Genomic DNA, 20351 nt, shown 5'->3' with positions numbered 1-20351 from the left:
TGCCCACTTCCCCCCAGGTCGAATACGACCCATCCACCACCACCCTCTGAGTGTGACCCTTCAGCCAATCTGCAATCCATCTGACTGTGTAGGCATCAATGCCACAGTCATCTAGTTTTTTAATGAGGACAGGGTGGGAGACGGTGTCAAAGGCCTTGCTGAAGTCCAGAAAGACTACCTCCACGGCGACATCTGCATCCAATGCTTTTGTGACCTGATCATAAAAGGCAATCAGGTTGGTCTGACACAACCCACCCCTAATGAAACTGTGCTGGTTGCCCTTGAGCATCATCCCTGAAGCCGGCCCATCGCAGATGTGCTCCGTGATGATCTTCTCAAAGAGTTTCCCTAGGATTGAGGTAAGACTGACGGGCCTATAGTTGCCCGGGTCCTCCCTCCTCCCTTTTTTAAAGATGGCGACCACGTTGACTACCTTCCAATCATCCGGCACCTGGCCCGAGCACCACGAGCGCTCGTAAAGTCATGCCAAGGGCCCTGCAATAACCCCAGCTAGCTCCCTCAGCACCCTGGGGTGGAGAGCATCTGGACCCGCTGACTTGAACACGTCCAGCCCCTCCAGAAGCTCTCTAACCCCGTCCTCCCCAACCTGAGGTCTGGAGGCGTTCCCCTCAAGTCCGTCTTGCATCACGCGGGGAAGTCCTGGTCCCTGCCCAAGAAAACGGAGGTGAAGAATTGGTGAAAGAGGTCTGCTTTCTCCTCTGGCACAACCACCAGATTGCCCAGAGGATCTTGCAGGGGCCCCACATTTCCCGGTGCTTTCTTCATCCTCCCTATATATTTGAAAAAGGACTTTTTGTTATCTTTGATTTTGGACACAAGTCCTAGCTCTATGTCCACCTTAGCTTTCCTGACAGCCCCCCTACAGGCCCGAGCAGAGGAGGTATACTCCTCTTTGGAGATAGCACCCCCCTTCCACCGGGTGTACGCCGCCTTTTTGGCAATCAGGCATTCCCGGACACCCTTGGTGAGCCAGGGGGGCTTTCGGGCACTCCTGCCCCCCTTGCTTCTTGTTGGGATGGTCACCCCTTGGGCCCTGAGTATCGTCTCCTTAAGGAACGACCACTCGTCTTGGGCACTGAGCTCCCCTGCCCTCGGGAACCCCAGCGCCTCTCCCACTAATCTCCTCAACTTGTTGAAGTCGGCCCTCTTGAAGTCTAGGGCTACCGCCTTGCTGCAGGCCCTTGACACCCTGCGCTGGTTAGTAAACTCCAGCAAGCGATGATCGCTGTCACACAGGTGGTCGAGGACCTGGAGGCCCCTGACCAGGTCGTCGCCTGTGGCCAGGACCAGGTCCAACAGGGCATTTCCTCTGGTGGGACTGTGCACCTCCTGAAGTAAGTGGAGGTCCTGTATCTCGGCCAGCTGGTTTTGGAGGGGAAAGTCTTGTATTGCATATGAGAAATGCTGCTGCTTTGTAAAGCTCCTTGAGGAGAACGGAGCGATGCGGAGGTGAAATGCACTTAAACCCCTGGGAAACGGGCTGTGTCCCTCAGTGGGGAGTTTCCAAAATCTCCCAGGCCAAAACGTCTAGGCCAGCTTCCAGACACGGGGGCTGGAAGGGAGGGAACTGCTCCAGCACCGCAGTCACAACCGGCTGAAGTCCTTGGGGGCTGCGAGGGCGGTAGCGGTCAGCGGAGTTGCTCTGGGTTTCATGCATCAAGCTGAAGGTAGTGCCAGGGCCCCAGTGGCCTTGGCCGGGTGATAGTTTGGGGTGCAACCGAGGTCCAGCACCATCCGGCGGCTCTGATATTCCCATGACCCCTGAGCAGCCTGGTTACACCGGCCCGGTCCCAGCTTGAAAAAGTCCATCCTGCTGTCCTGAGGGCTGTTTACACTGCCAAGGGTTTTGTCCTGGTTGTCAGGATTTGTCCTGGGAGCCATCTCATTGTAGCTCCGGGCAGCCATGGAGCGAGAGGTCCCCTGCAGACCGCCCCGAGGCTGGCGCCTGTCACCCGGAGGGAAGCTCTCTGCAATGATGCCGGGAAGCTGGTTGCCTGCCCCGCATTCAAAGAGCTCCACCAGACCCTGCCAACTTGCTCCCACGTGCTTTCCAGCACGGACTGGGCACCATGCACACACCCCCGCCGAGCCTTTCGGCAGCTTCTTGATGGATGCTTGCAAGCAACTTTACCAATGCCCCTGAGAGCATGGGCTGAGACCGTCCCAGCTCTGCAAGGACTTGGTGTCTGCTTGCAATGCTGCCCTGTGCCCCAAATATGAGAGGCATTGTGACATGGAGGTGGAAAGTGGTAGGTGGGTACCCCTGCTAGCTGGGTTTGGCCTCCCAAGCTGGAAGGAGCAGTCTGTAAGGATGTCTGCGATGCTGACATGGAGAATTAGCACCACGTGGGCTGGGTTTCTCACTCCATGGGGCTCACCTCATTCAGAAATCATTTCCAGAAGGGCTAGTCACGCCGACACGGACCAGACGGCAGAGGCCTGTGCAGCCGCCTGGTATCACGTCTCTCCCCAAATCCTCCGGTGCTTCCTTTCCAGGGGAGCATGGACTGAGTGCTGCCTCCACCTCCACGTGGCTCACGGCACCTCTGTCTGGTTTCCCTCTAGATGCCCCGAAAGGCGTCAAGGTGTTAATCAGTCCGGCCACCAAGAACATCCGTGTCGGGGACTCGGTGTCCCTCACCTGCCACGTGAACAGCAGTCACCCCGAGGTCACCGCTTACAGGTGGTTCAAGAACGGGGCTGCCTTGCCCGGCAATCAAATCCTGACCTTCCACAGCGTGACCCGTGCAGATTACGGCCTGTATCACTGCGAGGTGGAAAATCCCATCGGGACGACAGCAGCTGAAGCGGCGACTCTCAACATTTTCTGTAAGTAGAGGCCAAGCCTCCCACCAGGCATCTCTCAGCCCCGATGCCCATACCCACTCCATTCCCTGCAAGATGCTAGCAAGCCGGTTTTTGCTGATGGGGAAACTGAAGCACAGTGACCCCCGCCCCCACCCAAGCATGGGCTGGTAATCCTGGCTCCCAGCCCCTGCTCTGACCCTTTTGACATGCAACTGAGGGCTTGAAGCTGCAGCAAAGTAGGGTTAGATTGGAGATCTGGATGATGAGATGATCAAGGGAAGAGAGCCCGATTCAGGAGAGGAGACGGAGGGGCTGGGCTGGCAAAACCAAGGAGTCTATAAATGCAAATGTCTATGGTAGACACCGGGGAGCGATAAGAGTTATGTGAGCTGGAGGACGGTGTCAGCACGACGCATGGGGCAAAGCTGGCCATAAAGAGGTGTGTCGGGTGGGTGTCTGCCCAAGTGCAGGTATTGATGGCTGTGATATCCCATGCCTTGCAAGTCCCAGTGCATTTACCTTTGGGGTCAGGACTTCTTCCATTCCTGTTCCAGTGATGGGGGTACTGGGGCAGGGTGGAGGGAATAGTATGCTGGATGATGGGCAGGCAGTTTGCAAGTGGGAGAGAAGCTGAACCCAACATCCCCTAAGACCTGGTCTAGGGACTAAACCACCGAGCCACCCTGGATGGCGGGGAGGCCCCCAGTGCCCTGGTGATGGAGCTCATCCCGACTCCTTTCCACTCCCCCATCGCCTGCAGCTGCGGTGATCTCCGCCAGCCCAGCAACGGCATCGCGTGAAGGCAGCAGGGTGACCCTGACCTGCGACGTCCCCGGCGAGGAGCGCCAGGATCTCACCTACACCTGGTACAAGAACAACGTGTGGCTCAAGGGGGGGGCAGCGCGTGCCCTGGTGTTCCTGGCCGTGGCCGTCAGCGACACTGGCTACTACTCCTGCAAGGTGCAGAACGATAAAGGCAGCGAGATGTCCCAGGCCATCAGCCTGACCGTGCTGTGTAAGTGCCCGCGCGCTGCTGGGGGAAGGGCAGGGGAGCGGGGTGTCGCTGGGGGTGCGGGTGGCCTGGGCTAGTTGCTCCTGCTTCTTGTCTTGTGGTTGTTTGTCTGTTATGTCAGCGGCTCTGAGCCTTTCTGGATAGAGTGGGATATTATTATTACTATTATTATTATTATTATTATTATTATTTTAGTAGTAGTAGTAGTAGCATCATTATTGTTAGTATTAGTTTTACTAGTATTATTATAGATAGAGGGGGATGTTATTATTATTACTATTATTCTTTTCTGGATAAAGTGGGATATTATTATTATTGATAGACTCATAGAATTACAGACAATGGAAGGCTATTATTATTATTATTATCATTATCATTATTATTATCACCGTCATCATTATTGTTATCATTAGTAGTAGTAGTAGTAGTATTGTTGTTAGTATTAGTATTATTAGTATTATGGATAGAGTGGGATATTATTATTATTACTATTATTGTTGCTATTATGATTATGTTCTGGATAGAGTGGGACATTATTATTATTCATAGACTCATAACATAATGGACAATGGGAGGCTATTATTATTATTATTATTAGCATTATCATTATTATCATTGTTATTAGTATTATTATTGTTAATTTTAGTATTATTAGTATTATGGGTAGAGTGAGATATTATTCTTACTATAATTATCATTATCATTATCATTATTATTATTATTTTCTGGATAGAGTGGGATATTATTCACAGACTCATAGAATAATAGACAATGGAAGGCTATTGTTATTATTGTTATTATTATGAATAAAAAGGGTTTCTAATTAAAATAATTATTAAAATAAAACTTATCAACAATAAAAAGGTAAAAAATTATTAAAATTTTTAAAAATTTAAATTCCCATTACAATGTATTATTAAGAGTAATATAATAATATTATATAATAATAAGGGGAGTTGAGGTTGGATATTAGGAAAACTTTCTCAGAGGAGGGTGGTGAAGCACTGGAGCAAGTTACCCATGGGAGGCGGTGGACTTTCCATCCTTGGAGGTGTTGAAGATCCGGGTAGACAAAGCCTTGGCTGGGAGGATGTAGTTGGGGCTGGTCCTGCTTGGAGCAGGGGGGTGGACTCAGTGTGACCCCCTGAGGTCCCTTCAATCTTCATTTTCTCCTATGAAGTCACCAGTTCAGCTGACATGCTCTACCCTAATGATAACAGTGGATTAACAATGCGGCACAACATCTATTGATCATCCACTGGCCTCCCATAAACTAGTGAAAAAAATGCCCATCCTGCCCACAGTGAGCACACGAGCTGGGAAGCTGGTATGCCTGGAGAAGAAGGAAATATCAGGGTGTTTTTGCCTTGACATTTTCCAGTCCATACAATCACCCGGGAGATCATCTTGTGTCTGGGAGATGCTGGGGAAAGCAGTCCAGGAGCTGATAGGTGGTCACACTTCATAATCAAGGGTTACCATATCTTCTAGCATACAACATGTGCCAGAATAAAGCACATAATTTGTTTTTAAAAGGCAAAGTGTAGAAAAAGAGATCTTCCTTGTAGTAGCAGCGAAGGAGCCAACCCCTCTGTGGATGGCTGCAGATTTGACTTTTGCTTTTGCCCTGTAAGCAGCAGAAACTGGTCTTACCATATTTCTGGGGTATAATATGCATTCTAATTGCCAGCAGCTGTTTTCTGGAGAAAGACATGTATTGTATAAGAGATAATATGTCCTTTTCCACAAAATGCTTTTCTGAGCTCTTGCTGAGCTCCACTGTTAGCCGTGGTTTCTTTTCTACCACACAGATCCGCCCAGGACCCCAGTCATCACCTTGTTGCAGGACACGCAGGAAGGCAAGTTGGCCATTGTCCACTGCACAGTAGACAGCCACCCGCCCTCCAAGCTGTCCCTCTACCGCAATAAGGTCCTCTTGGCCACCACTGACTCCCACATGGCCCCCAACCAGCGGATCAGCATCACAGCATCCCACAACTCCTTGAAGCTGGAGATCTATCAGGTGCTGCCAGAAGATGACGGCGAGTACGAGTGTGCAGCTACCAGTGACTATGGCACCTCCACTGCCTCTCAGATGTTTCTGGCCCAAGGTAAGATGCACATGTCTCATTCTGATGACGGAAACATTTCCAAACAACTATTTTCTACCCCTGTTTTCAGCCAAAATCAGAAAAAAATTCCATTTGGAGTTTGATTTTTTTTTGCACAAAAGTTTTCCATAAGAAACCCAAGCTTTTAATTGTTTTGTTTTTTTAATTTTGTGAAAAAATGTCCATTGTTTCAGAATATTTTGGAATCCCTGAATCGTGGCTCACAGCACAGCTGGCAGCACTCCAGGGGTCACAGCTAGTCCAGCCCCCTGCTCCAGGCAGGACTTGCCCTATCTGAACTATCCCAGATAAACGTCTGTCTAATCCAATCTTAAAACTCTGAGGACAAATCCTAACACCCAAGCACCAGGGCAAATGCTGCAAACATCAGACACACAAAGGGGGCTGGGGGATATGACTTGTGAGGAGAGACTGAGGGAAATGGGCTGATTGAGTCTGCAGAAAAGAAGACTGAGGGAGGATTTGATAGCAGCCTTCAACTCCCTGCAGGGTGGTTTAAAGAGATCCCAGGTAAAGTTGCATAAAGTGCTGTGTCTTCTGTGAGACCACTGTCCCGGTCAGGCCTTGGGCTGTTAGTCCTAGAGGGAAGGCAGAGGTCCCACAACAGAAATTTCCCTTCTTTTCCTGACTCTCTTCCCATTTTCCATCCCTTTGCCAGCTGCCAGGGTCCTGATCAGCCCGTCCGCAGAGGTGCGGGAAGGCGAGGCCGTGATCCTGACCTGTGTCACCACCCAAGGCACCGAGGAAGGGTCCATCTACACCTGGTACAAGAACGGCCAGTGGCTGAGCGAGGGGCCGGAGAAGACCCTGACCTTCCCCTCTGTGAGCAGCAGGGACGCGGGCGCTTTCCACTGCAAGGCTCAGGGCAGCCGAGGCAGCAGCACCTCCCTGGCCATCACGCTGCGGGTGCTGTGTAAGTCTCCCCTTCCTACCTACCACCGCTGTAGCCGGACCCTGCAGCCTTTCCCCCCTGCTATAGCCCTGGGGTAAATGTCTATCTTATCCTCTCTGTCCGCCAAACCAGACCCAGGAGGTCATTAGAATTAAATACAGATCTTTTTCAGATTCATAAAATAACGTTTCACTTTCTTGAGCCTCTTGACAGGGTATCCAGTGCTTCACTGAAAGTTATTTCCATACTGGAGTGAATGTTCACCTGAAATAACATTTCCAAACCTGAGTTAATGCTTTTCGCTAGAGTTAAAAGCTATCTGCAAGGCTGTGAAATAGGAGCTACATGGCCAGGAGCAGCTAATGGACAGCAGTGAATTGCAAAGGAAAGGATAGGTGAATTAGTGGAACATCAAGGCCATTAAAAAGGAGAGAGGGTCTTTAACACGTGTGGAGTGAAGAGTTTAGAAGGAATCAGATATATGCGGGACCCCTGGCGCGGCTCTATGAGCACTCGTGGTGCTCTGGCGAGGTGCCGGAGGACTGGAAGAGGGCCAATGTGGTCCCTATCTTCAAAAAGGGAAAAAAAGAGGACCCGGGGAAATTACAGACCAGTTAGTCTTACCTCAATCCCGGGTAAGCTCTTTGAAAAAATTATCCTGGCACACATCCAGGAGGGCCTTGCGGGGGAATGCATGCTCAGGGGCAACCAACATGGGTTCATCAGTGGCAGGTCTTGTCAGACCAACCTGGTGGCCTTTTACGATCAGGTCACCAAATCATTAGACGCAGGGGTTGCTGTGGATGTAGTCTTTCTGGACTTCCGGAAGGCTTTCGACACTGTCTCTCACCCTGTCCTCATCAAAAAGCTGGGAGACTGTGGTGTCGATGCCCACACGGTCAAATGGGTCGCCAACTGGTTGGAGGGCCGCACCCAGAGGGTGGTAGTGGATGGGTTCTTCTCGACCTGGAAGGACGTGGGCAGTGGGGTCCCGCAGGGCTCGGTCCTCGGGCCCGCACTGTTCAACATCTTCATCAGTGACTTGGATGAGGGGGTAGAAAGCACCCTGTTCAAGTTTGCTGATGACACAAAGATGTGGGGGGATGTGGGTGCACTAGAAGGGTGCAATAGGCTACAAGCTGACCTTGACAGGTTGCAACGGTGGGCGGATGAGAATAGGATGGGGTTTAACACTGATAAGTGCAAGGCGTTGCACATGGGGAGGAAGAACCGGCACCACACTTACAGGTTGGGGAACTCCCCTCTTGCCAGCACGGAGACGGAAAAGGATCTTGGAGTCGTCATTGACTCCACGATGACCATGGGCCGGCAGTGTGGGGAGGCAGTCAAGAAGGCCAACCGTACCCTGTCATGCATCCACAGATGCATCTCGAGCAGGTCCAGGGAGGTGATCCTCCCCCTCTGTGCGGCACTGGTCAGGCCGCAGCTGGAGTACTGCGTCCAGTTCTGGGCGCCACACTTCAAGAGGGACGTGGTCGATATGGAAAGAGTCCAGAGGAGGGCCACTCGTATGATCAGGGGTCAGCAGGGCAGGCCTTATGAGGAGAGGCTACGGGACCTGAACCTGTTCAGCCTCCACAAGAGAAGGTTAAGGGGGGACCTTGTGGCCTGCTACAAACTGGTCAGGGGGGATCAGCAGGTATTGGGGGAGTCCCTGTTCCCCCGTGCGCTGCCAGGAGTGACCAGGAATAACGGTCACAAGCTGGCAGAGGGTAGGGTTAGATTAGATATTAGGAGGCGCTACTTCACAGTCAGGGCGGCTAGGGCCTGGAACCAGCTTCCAGGGGAAGTGGTGCAGGCTCCTAGCCTGGGGATTTTTAAAAGGAAGTTAGATGAGCACCTTGCCGGGGTCATCTGACCCCGGTGCTCTTTCCTGCCAAGGCAGGGGGTCGGACTAGATGATCTACCTAGGTCCCTTCCGACTCTAGCTACTATGAAACTATGAAACTATGATAATAAGCCAAGTAATCAAATGACTCTCTCACTGCTGCCTGGATAGAAATGCTCCTTCCGCTGCCAGGCCCTTAGTTTTAAACTCTGGGTGGAACAGGAATAATTGCCCCAATAAACCCCCTAGGATATGCCCCGTCTGTGTCAAAGGAGGGGCTGGCTAACGATGCTTTGCCTCTGCAGTCCCCCCAAGACAGCCCGTGATGAGCTCCCTGCTGGAGACGCAGGACGGGCAGCTGGGCATCATCCAGTGCGTGGTGGAGAGTGACCCCCAGGCTGATCTCAGCCTGTTCAAAGGAGGGGAACTGGTGGCCTCTGCTTGTGGTTGTCACTCGAAAGTCCGCCACCGGGCCCGTGTGATGCCCTCGCACAACAGCCTGAGGATGGAGATCCAAGACGTGGTGCTGGAGGACGAGGGCACGTACACGTGCCAAGCTACCAACACCTATGGCAACTCCAGCGTCTCCATGGACTTCACAGCTGAGAGTGAGTGCATGGAAAGGCCTGTAGGACAGAGGCTGCCAGACCAGGTGCTGAGACCCTGGGCCATACCCCTGCATTGGCAATACAGGGTGGCTCAGGCTGCTCCTGAATTCATCTTTTGGATAACTAGGGAAAGAAGAGCCCGTTTTAACAAATGAGTGCAATGGCAAAGCAGAGGCTGGGAGGGGACATGATTGCTGTGTATTAATGCAATGAGGAAGGAAGGGAAGAGAGCTTTTTAGCGGGGTTAAAGGAACCAGGAGTGAAGGGAATGAACTGGCTGGGAGCAAATCGTAGGATCCGAGAGCTGTGGGGTTGGCAAGGACCTGCGGTGCCTGCCACAGGGTGAAGCAATGGGGGAAATCAACTTAGGGAATTTGGTTTCTGGCCATCAGAGCCAGGCAGGGGGGTCTGTGATGGGAGCGGCTGGGTTTGAGACGGAGCTTGTTCCATCCAGGGCAGGGGAGCACATGAACAAATGGTGTTTCTCTCTCCTCTCCCACCCTGTAGCAGCCAAAATTGCAGTGGCCCCATCCTCCAAGGTGCAGGAAGGCCAAGGGGTCAACCTGACCTGCTACCTGAGCAGCAGCTCAGCCGACACAGCCAGCTACGGCTGGTACCGCAACGGGCAGCAGGTGGCCGAGGGCCTGGCCAGCGCCCTGGTCTTCCAGCAGGTGAAGAGCACGGACGCCGGCATCTATTACTGCAGAGCGGTGATGAACCAGACTAGCAAAAGCTCCCCCACGGTCTCCCTGGATGTGCTGTGTAAGTCCTGGCCCTGTCTGGGGCTGCGCCTGTGCATGGGCCTTACTCCGTGCTACATGTATAGGTGCACTTATGTGTGGGCAAGGCACGTCAGGCGTGTTTGCGGGGCACACGTATTCCTTTGCATGCAGGGGAATATCTGCCTGTGAGTGCATGGAGGTGCATGGCCTATCGGTACACGCCTGCATCGGGATTTGCGTGTGAGCAGCCCCAAGCTGCCACTTTGCACATACAGAGAAGAGCCAGGATCTGCTGTTGCTGCTTTCTGATGCATGGCATCCCGCCTCACACCCATATCCCTGTCCTGGCTTTGCTCAGCCCACCACATCAGCCTCCCTCTACTCCCCTCCTCTCTGCTTTCCCATGCAGTCCATTCACTGATGACTTGCAGAGGCGCAGCTAGCTATTTCAGTGCCCAGGGCAGAGGCTGGGGAGAGGGTGAAGTTATGCTGCCCATGGAGAGAAGAAGGCTGGTCGTCCCAGTGCCTGCTCTAGGTCACCATCCAGGGCAGGTGTCCCCAGCCTCTGGGACCCGATTTGGAGCCGGACGGGGTGTATGCCAGGAGGCTGTCAGGATACAACATGCCTGTATTGCTGCCCGCAGTTAGCCAGCTAGCGTGTGCAGGTGTGTGGGAGTATGGATGTGTGTGTGTGGGGACACGTGGAAACCCATGTACTTGTGTGGGTGTGATCGTGGGTGAATGGGGATAGGACGCAAGCAGAACTGCAGCTTTGTGTGCCATAGGCCAGCTCATGGTGATCCCCTGTTGGCTCAGGGAAGCAGGGTGCTGTGCCCCCAGCACCCATGGGGTGCAGCACGGCGACCCCCCGAATCAGCGAGGTCATGCTGTGACTGTGCACAGAGCAGACTGGCTCTTCAGACCAACACAGGCAGGCATAACCCCAGCACAAGTTTTCTGCCCACCCTCCAGATGCCCCAAGGAACCTGCACGTGACCTCCTTTCAGGAGACGGAGAGAGGGCGGCTGGCCATCATCCATGGCGTGGTGGAGAGCAACCCTCCCGCCCAGCTGTCCCTATACAAAGGCCAGGACCTGGTGGGGTCTACCAGCTCCCAGCCTGCAGCCACCTCGCGGGTCATCATCACGGCCACGCAGAACTCCCTGCGCATGGAGATCCAGGATGTCCGGCTGGAGGACGAGGGGAATTACCGCTTCACGGCTAGCAATGCCTACGGCTCCACTTCCAGCCACATCTACTTCCGCGTGCAAAGTGAGTATGGAGCGGAGGGCTGGGGAGCTACGGCCTTCTGCTGGGGGCAGCCAAAATGACTCCTAGACCCTGTGCTGCTCACAGTGCGTGAGATTCTCCTTTGAGCAGGAGCTGAGCTCTGTCACGACTCGAGGCCCATATGATGATGGCATGCAACTGGGGGATAACTCCTAGGGGTCTGAAGTGAGATGGAAGTCCCTTTGAAAGCCTCAGCATTCAGTCTGCCTGGACATCCCCGGGTTTCAAAGGCTTGGTCATCTTCTGATGCGGCCACAGGTAGATCTAGGATTGTGCAAAGTGGGGGAGCAAAGGGGGTGGTGCAACATCACAAATAGCATAACACAGATATACCAACACATCACATATAACATAACACACGTATAACATAACACATCACATATAACATAACACACATATAACACATCACATATAACATAACACATCACGTATAACATGACACATGTATAACATAACACATCACATATACCATAAGACACATTTCCCACCCCCAGGTAAAAAGAAACTAGAAGTTTTCCTAATATGCTAGGGCTGTATTCTTCAGCTTAAGCTCAAAATGAAAACAAATCTAAACTTTATTAGAAAGTGAACTAATTTGCTAGGCTATCTATTGTGTTGAAAAAGGCAAGTTCAAGTTGCAGCAAGGGGAGCTTAGGTTAGATATTGGGAGAGAGCAATGCACCCTTGCTAGAGCAGACAGGGACCTTGATGCTTCAGGGTTAGGCTACCTTTGGGGTCAGAAAGGGATTTTTCCTCCGGTCAGATCGGCACAGATTGGGGCAGGGTTTACTTTCCTCTGGGCACGGGTTCTGCCTGGGGTCTCAAGTGCATTTTAACTTCCATTGCAGCAGCAGGATGCTGCCAGCCCTCACCCCCCAGCTTTACCTGGGGCAGGTTTGGGGGGGTCTTGGTGTCTTTGGGCATCGGGCCTTGTAGTTGTGCAGGATTGCTGTGTCATTTTAGGAACATCTCAGACAAGGACACATTTGGGATGTTTCGATGGGGCTGGTGCTGCCTGGAATCAGAGTCATAGGATCCTAGAGACGTGGGGCTGGAAGGGACTCCCAGAGGTCACATCTAGTCCCACCCCTGCCTAAGGCAGGATCATCCCTGTCCAAACCAGCCCAAACAAACCCGTCATTTAAACTCTTGGTAAAACTCCTGCCAACCCTGACAAACACCTGAACCTGCCCCAGGGAAAGCAGGGGGACCATCATCCTACTTCTATAAAAGGTTGTTGATATATGCTCAGGAGACCCCAGGCTGAAGCCATGCCCCTGCTGCAGAGGAAACCGCCCTCCCCAGTCTGGACCAGTCTGACCAGGGGGAATCCCCTCCTGCCCCCAGTGCAGGGCAGGGCTGAGCCTGAGCTCAGCGGTGAGACCTTGCAGCCAGGACCCTGCGGGGTTGGTGCCAGCCCAGTCCGGGCTGCAGCAGCACCCAGTGCCCTGAAACCCCCTGACACGTGTAGGAGGGACTCGAACCTCTGGAGCACACTGCCAACCCAGCTGGCCTGGCCTGACTCGTATCTGTGTTTAGTGGCCCGGGTCCTCGCCACACCTGCCACGGAGGTGCAGGAAGGGGACGCCGTCTCCTTGACCTGTGATGTGATGGGCAGCCCCCCCGAGGACACGGTCTACACCTGGTACAGGAACAGCAGACGGCTCCACGAGGGCCCCGACACCTCCCTCACCTTCCTGCACATCACCATCCAGGACGCCGGCTCGTACCACTGCCGGGCCCACAGCACCGAGGGTGCCAGCAACAGCGTTGCTCCCTCCATCGCCTTACGTGTCTTATGTAAGTAAGAACAGGCACTGAGCCATGAGCTGGTTCATTTTCCATGGTGGGCAAGGGACAGATACCCGCTGATGTTCAAAGGGGTGGAAGCAAGGCATGGCGTGATGTTAGTGCTTAGCTGTGCATTGGCCTGGCTGCATCATTATTTACAATTATTATTTCTATCATCATTGTCATCACCATTATCATCACCATCACTGTTGTTTTGTTGTCATCGTCATCGTTATTATAATTATTAGTATTATTATGAGTGCTATTAGTGTTATAATAGCAACATTACTGTTTTTGTTGCTGTTGCAATGTCTCCATTTTATAGCAGCATTATTAATAATAATTAATAATTACAGTAATGATATTATTAATATTATTGGTGGCAGTTGTAGTTGCTGGTTTAGTGTTATACTATTTATTCTCATGTAATTATTATGCTAATAATTAGTACAATAATAATGATGATCATGATCATGCTAGTTATAGTGACAATAATATGATAATTGATATGACAATATTGACTGATAATTTTGATTCTGGATTTATGATAATATTGATTAATTGATATGATAATGATGGTGTGGCAGGGCACTGTGAGTGCCTGCCACTTTAAGGCCCTGGAGCTGGCAGCCACCAGGTGCCTAAAGAGGGCAGCCATTTTAGGTCCAGGGCTGCCTATATAAACAAGGCAGTTTGGCTGCTGGAGGTCAGGTAACAGCCTTGCCTGGCCAGAGGTCTGCTCAGTTCCATCTGGAGGTAAGGCAAGAGCTGTAGGGGATGGCTAGGAGGGTCCTGGTCCTGGGTATGACCTAAAACTGTACCCTGCCAGGAGTGGGTGGCCTGGTGGGACTCTCAGTGGCACAGGAGCCCTCACGAAATGCCAGGCCAGTTACCACCCCAGTAAAAGGTGGGTGGGGCACCTTAACCCCTAGCCCCCACCACCAGGTGGGTAACCCCTTGTGTTTGGAGGGCCCAGAGGGCGGATCCTGAGAGAGACAGTGAAGGGCTAGGGACTCATGAGAATGTACCCTCGACTAGCCCAGGCTGGGGCCAGGACCAGGATGGTCAAAAGTGCCGGGGGCCCACTGTGAGGGATGCCCAAGAGCCTGGGGTCCCAACTGGCCTAGGGGTGGGCCAGGGATAGAGAAACCAAAGCTCCCAGGGGAGGACCACACCTGAGAGGGGAAAATAGATTCAGGGAGTTACATAGCTGAAAGCAGGCAGGGAGGCCACCTAAATGGAGGGATCTTGGAGGGGTCCTGGTAGAAGGATTCTGGGGCCCAGAGTGGGGCCAGTGATTATGGGGACATTGAGATGCTATCTGCAAGGCTTGGGCTGCGGTGTAGGGGAGGAATGGAGCCACAGATAGCGCCCTCTGGCATTGGGGCAGAAAATAGGTAGCCTCCCGCTTAATTAACACCTTTATTAATTTATTAAGATCAAGGCATGGCAGGTGAGAAAGGGGGCGGTTGGTCCAAGAACCGGTGGGCAGGTCATGTGGAGATTGGCCCCAAGCATGCCCCCTGTTACAGATGGCTATAGTGATAATGATAATAGCAGTAATGATAATGAGTATTGTTATTGTTGCTATTATTCTGGTTGCGGCCATGTGCCAGGCACTGTACAAAAACCAAACACAAAGGCAGCACTTCTCTCTGCAGCTCTGCGTCTTTGGGGGTCTGGAGGCTGACTATATTATTATTGCATTATTACTGGTGCAATATTATTGTAGCTGGGATGATTCAAGAATTTGGGAGAAGCAACATGGGGGTTTGGTGGTCTCCTTTATGAGGCCAGTTGTATCATTGGAAGAGATTTTAGACAAGCTTTTAGGCATGAAGTGCCTCCAGTGACCTGAAGAAGGATGCCTTGTGCTTAACATCTTTCCTTACTATGCGGTTGATCCAGTACAAGATATTACCAAAAAGCCTTTGCTTCTCACACAGAAGTGGTAAGAAATGTTCTGACCAAGTTCTTTTTCCTTTAGAAAATGGCAATTTCTTGAGTGCAGAACATCCCACAGAAATGTATTGCCTCTGGCAAAAGTTCATTGAAATGCTGCTAAACTCAAATGATTTCCTTTTGACCTTTTCAGAATGGAGCGCCCCAATTTGAAGTAACCCTGGAAACATTTTCCATTTGATTCCCATTTCCCACCCCCCCTCCCCCAGGTCTAAAATATCCACACAGAAAAAATGGAAACAAATTGACGTCAAATAGATTGGAGCGTTTGGATTTTATTGAAATGAAATACTTCGTCCATGAAGTCTATGAAATCTATGACCCAACTTTTTTTTTTTAATTTTCAGAATGACTCTTGGCATATGTTCCATATTTTTTAATTTTATTCTGAAATGACGGGGAAACTCATTCAAAATCACAAAACTTCCCTTAAATGCAATTTTCAGGTCTTGAATAAGACATCAGAGAGAAGTGGGGCTGGAAGGACCCCCAGAGGTCATCTAATCTGACCCTCTTCCTGAGGCAGGATCAGCCCTATCCAAACCATCCCAGACAAACCCATCATCTAACCCCTTCATAAGATTGCTGTGACCTACCCATCATCTAACCTCTTAGTAAAGCTACCGTCACCCCTAACACAACACAAGACCTCACACCCCAACCCTAATACACCCGAATCCTAATACACAGGTAAAGTAGGAGAACCACGGCAGCCAATGTCCTCCTGCAGTAAAAGGGTGTTAATATGTGCTCAAAAGATCCTGGGTAATGGGCCACATGCCCCATTACAAAAGAAAGCAAAAACCCCCACACTCGACACCAATGTGACCCTGGGGGACTACTAGTCTGGTTTCCATGAGCCAGTGGCCTGATATGGGGTGACTTATCCCTTCTGATGACAGATGAAGGGTTGATGTGGGGAGGAAGGACACATTTGAGACTTTTCAGCAATTTAGTGTGATTGTTATGTGGGTTGAATTGGGCCAGTCCTGGATGGCATGTCCTGTCTGATCTCCCCTGGAGGACTCCAGGGGAGCATAAATGAAGAGTACGTTCATTTTGTCTTCACAGTAGTTTCTTTCCTTTGCAGATCCACCGCGGAAACCCCAGATGACCTCTTTTCTGGAGACCCAGGATGGGCAGCTGGGCATCCTCCAGTGCACGGTTGACAGTGACCCTCAGGCCGAGCTTTCTTTGCTCAGAGGAGAGGAACTCATAGCTTCCACCACCATCTCCCAGTCAGTGGCTGGGCAGCGGGTCAAAGTGTCCTCCTCCTACAACCACTTGAAAGTGGAGTTCTCGGCGGTGGTCATGGAAGATGAAGGAGAGTACGTGTGTGCGGCTAGCAATGCGTACGGCAATGCCAGCTCCTCTATGAACTTCACTGCAGAGAGTGAGTGCAGGGTCTTCAACAGTTGTGGGGAATGCATCCTTCCACGGGGTTGCTCGGTGGAGCTGTAGGACTAGAAATTAGGAAGCAGATAATGGGAAGGTAAGTGTGGCTAGGTAGCTTGCTCATCAGACAGTCAGTGGAGGAACAGGGTATGGAAGAGTGGTGTGAATACATGAGGAAGGCAGCGGATACCAGGGAGGTGGATGTGACCAGATGGATGGATGATGAGATGGACTGGTCTTGGTGGGGACAGATGGCAGGACAAAGATCAATGGGCTCAAGTTGCAGCAAGGGAAGTTGAGGTTGGATATTAGGAAGAGCTTTCTCCCGAGGAGGGTGGTGAAGCGCTGTAAGAGGCTCCCCTGAGGTGGTGGACTCTCCATCCTTGGAGGTTTTGAAGACCCTGGTAGACAAAGCCTTCTCTGGGATGTTGGGGCTGGGGCTGCTTGGAGCATGAGGTTGGACTAGATTTGACCTCCTGAGGTGCCTTCCAACCCTAATTTTCTATGATGCTATTATTCTGATGGATGGGTAGATGGATCTTTTGGGAACAGGGCTGGGGGGGTGGGTAGATAGATAGGTAAGTACCTGTACGTCCACCTATCTGTCCATCTATCCATCTCTACATTCTGTGAGCATTTTCTCACTTATTCTATCATCTCAGCTGCAAGGGTCTGGATCTCTCCTTCCCCGGATGTCCACGAAGGGGACGCAGTTAACCTGACCTGTGCCGTCGACAGCGATGCCCAAGAGATACCTCATTACACCTGGTATAAGAACAACATATGGTACAGTGAAGGCCCTGCCAGATCGCTTGCATTTCCCAAGGTCACTGTTGCCGATGCTGCATCCTACCACTGCACCGTGAAGACCCCGGAGAGGGTTAGAAGCTCTTCCCCTGGCACTTTGAACGTCTTCTGTAAGTTCCCAGTAGGGTTCAGCCCAGCCCCAGTTTTAGAAACACAGACAATGAGGGCAGGAAGGGACCTCAGGGGGTCACATCCAGTCAACCCCTGCTCCAAGCAGGACCAGTCCCAACTACATCATCCCAGCCAAGGCTTTGTCTAGCCGGGTCTTTAAAGACCTCCAAGGACTGAGACTGCACCACCTCTCTGGGGAGCCTGGTCCAGTGCTTCACCGCCCTCCTCGTGAGTGAGTGTTTTCCTTGTATCTAACCTCAACTCCCCTTGCATCAGTTGCCTTCAAGCTCTACAAGTCTTTGAAGGAAATAAATGCAAATATTTGAGCAGGGGGTCTCTCGTTTAGAGACGGGGGTTGGACTAGATGTGACCTCCTGGCGTCCCTTCCAGCCTTCATAGTCTATGATCCTATTTGTGCAACGGCATTCACATGTGAACACACTGGTGGAAGCAGAGACTGTGCTGCTGCTTTCAAGGAATATTGGTGAAAGATTGGGACCACGGGTAGTCGCCCAAGGAACCTGATTTGTAGCATCGGTCTCCTCCAGTCAGGAAACAGAAAAGCCCCACATCACACCTCCTCATCCAATCAGCACTGTGTGAATCTCGAGTACAGGGCACTGGTAACAACCAGCTCACAAGCATGCTCAGTGCAAAGACTCAGTCCTAGGAATTGCTCAACAAGTCATTGTGAATGAGGGTGGATTGTGATAGCACCAGAATTTGCTCACAGAGGTTTCACAGCTGGAAGAAAACTCCGTTAGGTATTGACTGCTGAGCTCTCGTAACGAAGCTGTCGTGGGTCAGGTGGAGCCATTCATAGGTTTTAAGTCCAGGGACTTATTAGATCATCTGACCTGACCTTCTGGGTACCGCTGGGTGCATCTACGTGAGATGCTTAATGTGCAGTAGCCTAATAACACTGTGCAGAAGCGTGCTGGCAAAAACCATGGTAATACAGTACTGTGCAGTAATATTCAGCTACTGCACAATAAGCGTCACTAAAAAAACATGCACCCACACTACTGCGCAGCAACTGCATTTAGTTAGTGCACTTAGTTAGTACTTTATTCAACAAGTACTAAACTAAATTCCCAGTAACTACTGCGCATTAATGAATGTGTAGACGTGCCTACAGACTAAGGAATTGCATCCGCTCCCCTCTCTGCTGAGCCCAATACCTTGTGAAAGGCCGACGTTACCTTAAAATATTGAAGTCAAATGAACTCTTCCTTCCTTCCAGATCCTCCCAGGACCCCCTTGGTGAAAGCCTTCTTGGATGCGCAGGATGGGAAGTCTGCCATCATCATCTGTGCCGTCAGTAGCAACCCGCCCTCCGAAATGACCCTGAACCGAGCCAGTGAATTGGTGGCTTCCAGTTCTTCCCACGGGACCAGGACCCCGAGGCAGCGCTTGCGTGTCTCCTCCTTGCCCAACTCCCTGAAGCTGGAGATCCAGGACGTCACCCTGGAGGACGAAGGGGAGTACAAATGCTCGGCTGCCAACGGCCTTGGCGAGGCCAGTGCCTTCGTACACCTCCGTGTGCAGAGTGAGTGCAGGTCACGTCTCGCTCGTGTGCTAGGGGAAATACCAGCTCCTCTCCTCTCTCTGCACCACTCGGGCTGCCTGTATCCGTGTGCACACATGGAGGGTGCACACCAGACATGCACTCAGGATATAGAGCTGTTCCAGTTTTTCCCTGGCTGGCAAACAGAGGCCACGGGAGCAACCCTTAGGCTGCTCTAACTATGCCGGGGTGGGTCTGGATGGAGGATCAGGGCTCCGGGACTGGCAGACAGATAGCTCTGCTGTTTGCTTCCAGCGTCAGGACCCCAGCCCTTAGCAGGTGAGTCTTTTTGGGTAGGTGTGATATGTTTCATGAGACCAACTGAGTAGTTGGAAGAAAGTTCCTTGCAAGCTTTTGGGTGCAATCACCCTTCTGCAGGCCTAGGAAGTCCCTTAGCAGTGAGTCAGGAGAGGCTTTCTAGCTACAGAAAGCGGGGCTCAGAGCCCCCGGCAGCCCGGCATGGATGCTAAGCTACTGCAAGGGGCTGGCATGGGATTTCCCCTGGCACAGCAGACAGCTCTTTGCTGGCCTCTGAGGCCTTACTCCCGTCTGTCCCGCAGCTGTGAGAGTGGTTGTCCAGCCAGCCCCGGACGCGCGGGAGGGAGATCTCGTCACGCTGACCTGCGAGGATACGCAAGCCCAGCCCAGCACCGTTTACACCTGGTACAAGAACGCCGCGTGGCTGGTGGAGGGCACGGCCAGGTCCCTCGTGTTGCACGGCGTGGCGGGCTCCGACGCCGGCTCCTACTCCTGCCGGGCTCAGACGGATGGGGGCAGCCGGGCCTCCCTCCCCACCACCTTGCGCGTGCTCTGTAAGTTGTCTATAGCTGAGACCATAGCTCTCCCTTGGGGGGGACTGGACTAGATGCAGGGGGTCCCTCCCACCCCAACATCCTTGCCATGCCAGCTCCAGGGAAGGAGAACTACGGTGTTCCCGGGAAAAGTCGTGTTTCCCAGCTAGACGAAGCTCGGCCAGCTCCCCAAGGGCACCCATCTGGAAAGACTGTTTAGCTTCTGACCTCCTGGGTGGAAACACTCCCTCACTGCAGAAGAAAGGCTTTTTCCCCCTCTAGTGACCGGTCAGTATAGTGATCGCTATACGGTCCACCAGTTGTGCAAGGTGCTGCTACAAGCAGCTGAAGACTGCGTCCATGCCCTTAGCTCAGTGCAGCCAGGGTTCAGACCCAGCTGTTGGCCCGAGCAGCACTAGTCCCGATCCTGGTCACTTAATACAGCCCCACTCCAGTCCAGGACCACAGGGATAAGGTCCCTTAGCATTCCCCAGAGCAAAGCAGATCAGCTCCTGTCTGTTTACATGACTGTGGCTGAGGTCCAAATACTGCACCAGCCCTTGGCGCCTGCAGAGCTTTGCCAAGCTCCTGCT

General features: G+C 52.0%; 1 protein-coding gene across 1 annotated transcript in view; it reads left to right on the top strand.

Annotated features, from left to right (window-relative positions):
• Window positions 1–20351, top strand: part of SIGLEC1 (sialic acid binding Ig like lectin 1) — a 35753-nt gene that overhangs the window by 6724 nt on the left and 8678 nt on the right. Inside the window, exons 5-16 of the mRNA XM_090035163.1 lie at window positions 2587–2850; window positions 3590–3844; window positions 5653–5952; window positions 6632–6886; window positions 9020–9322; window positions 9830–10084; window positions 11017–11316; window positions 12874–13134; window positions 16178–16480; window positions 17145–17399; window positions 18644–18949; window positions 19528–19779. Coding sequence (XP_089891289.1) covers window positions 2587–2850; window positions 3590–3844; window positions 5653–5952; window positions 6632–6886; window positions 9020–9322; window positions 9830–10084; window positions 11017–11316; window positions 12874–13134; window positions 16178–16480; window positions 17145–17399; window positions 18644–18949; window positions 19528–19779 — 3309 coding nt within the window. The remainder of the gene's footprint in view (window positions 1–2586; window positions 2851–3589; window positions 3845–5652; window positions 5953–6631; window positions 6887–9019; window positions 9323–9829; window positions 10085–11016; window positions 11317–12873; window positions 13135–16177; window positions 16481–17144; window positions 17400–18643; window positions 18950–19527; window positions 19780–20351) is intronic.

Source organism: Crocodylus siamensis, chromosome 2, assembly GCF_052110815.1.
Source record: "Crocodylus siamensis isolate JL-2025a chromosome 2, ASM5211081v1, whole genome shotgun sequence".
NCBI classification, from domain to species: domain Eukaryota; kingdom Metazoa; phylum Chordata; order Crocodylia; family Crocodylidae; genus Crocodylus; species Crocodylus siamensis.
Note: the sequence above shows the minus strand (reverse complement) of the source record. Positions and strands in the feature narration are given on the sequence as shown.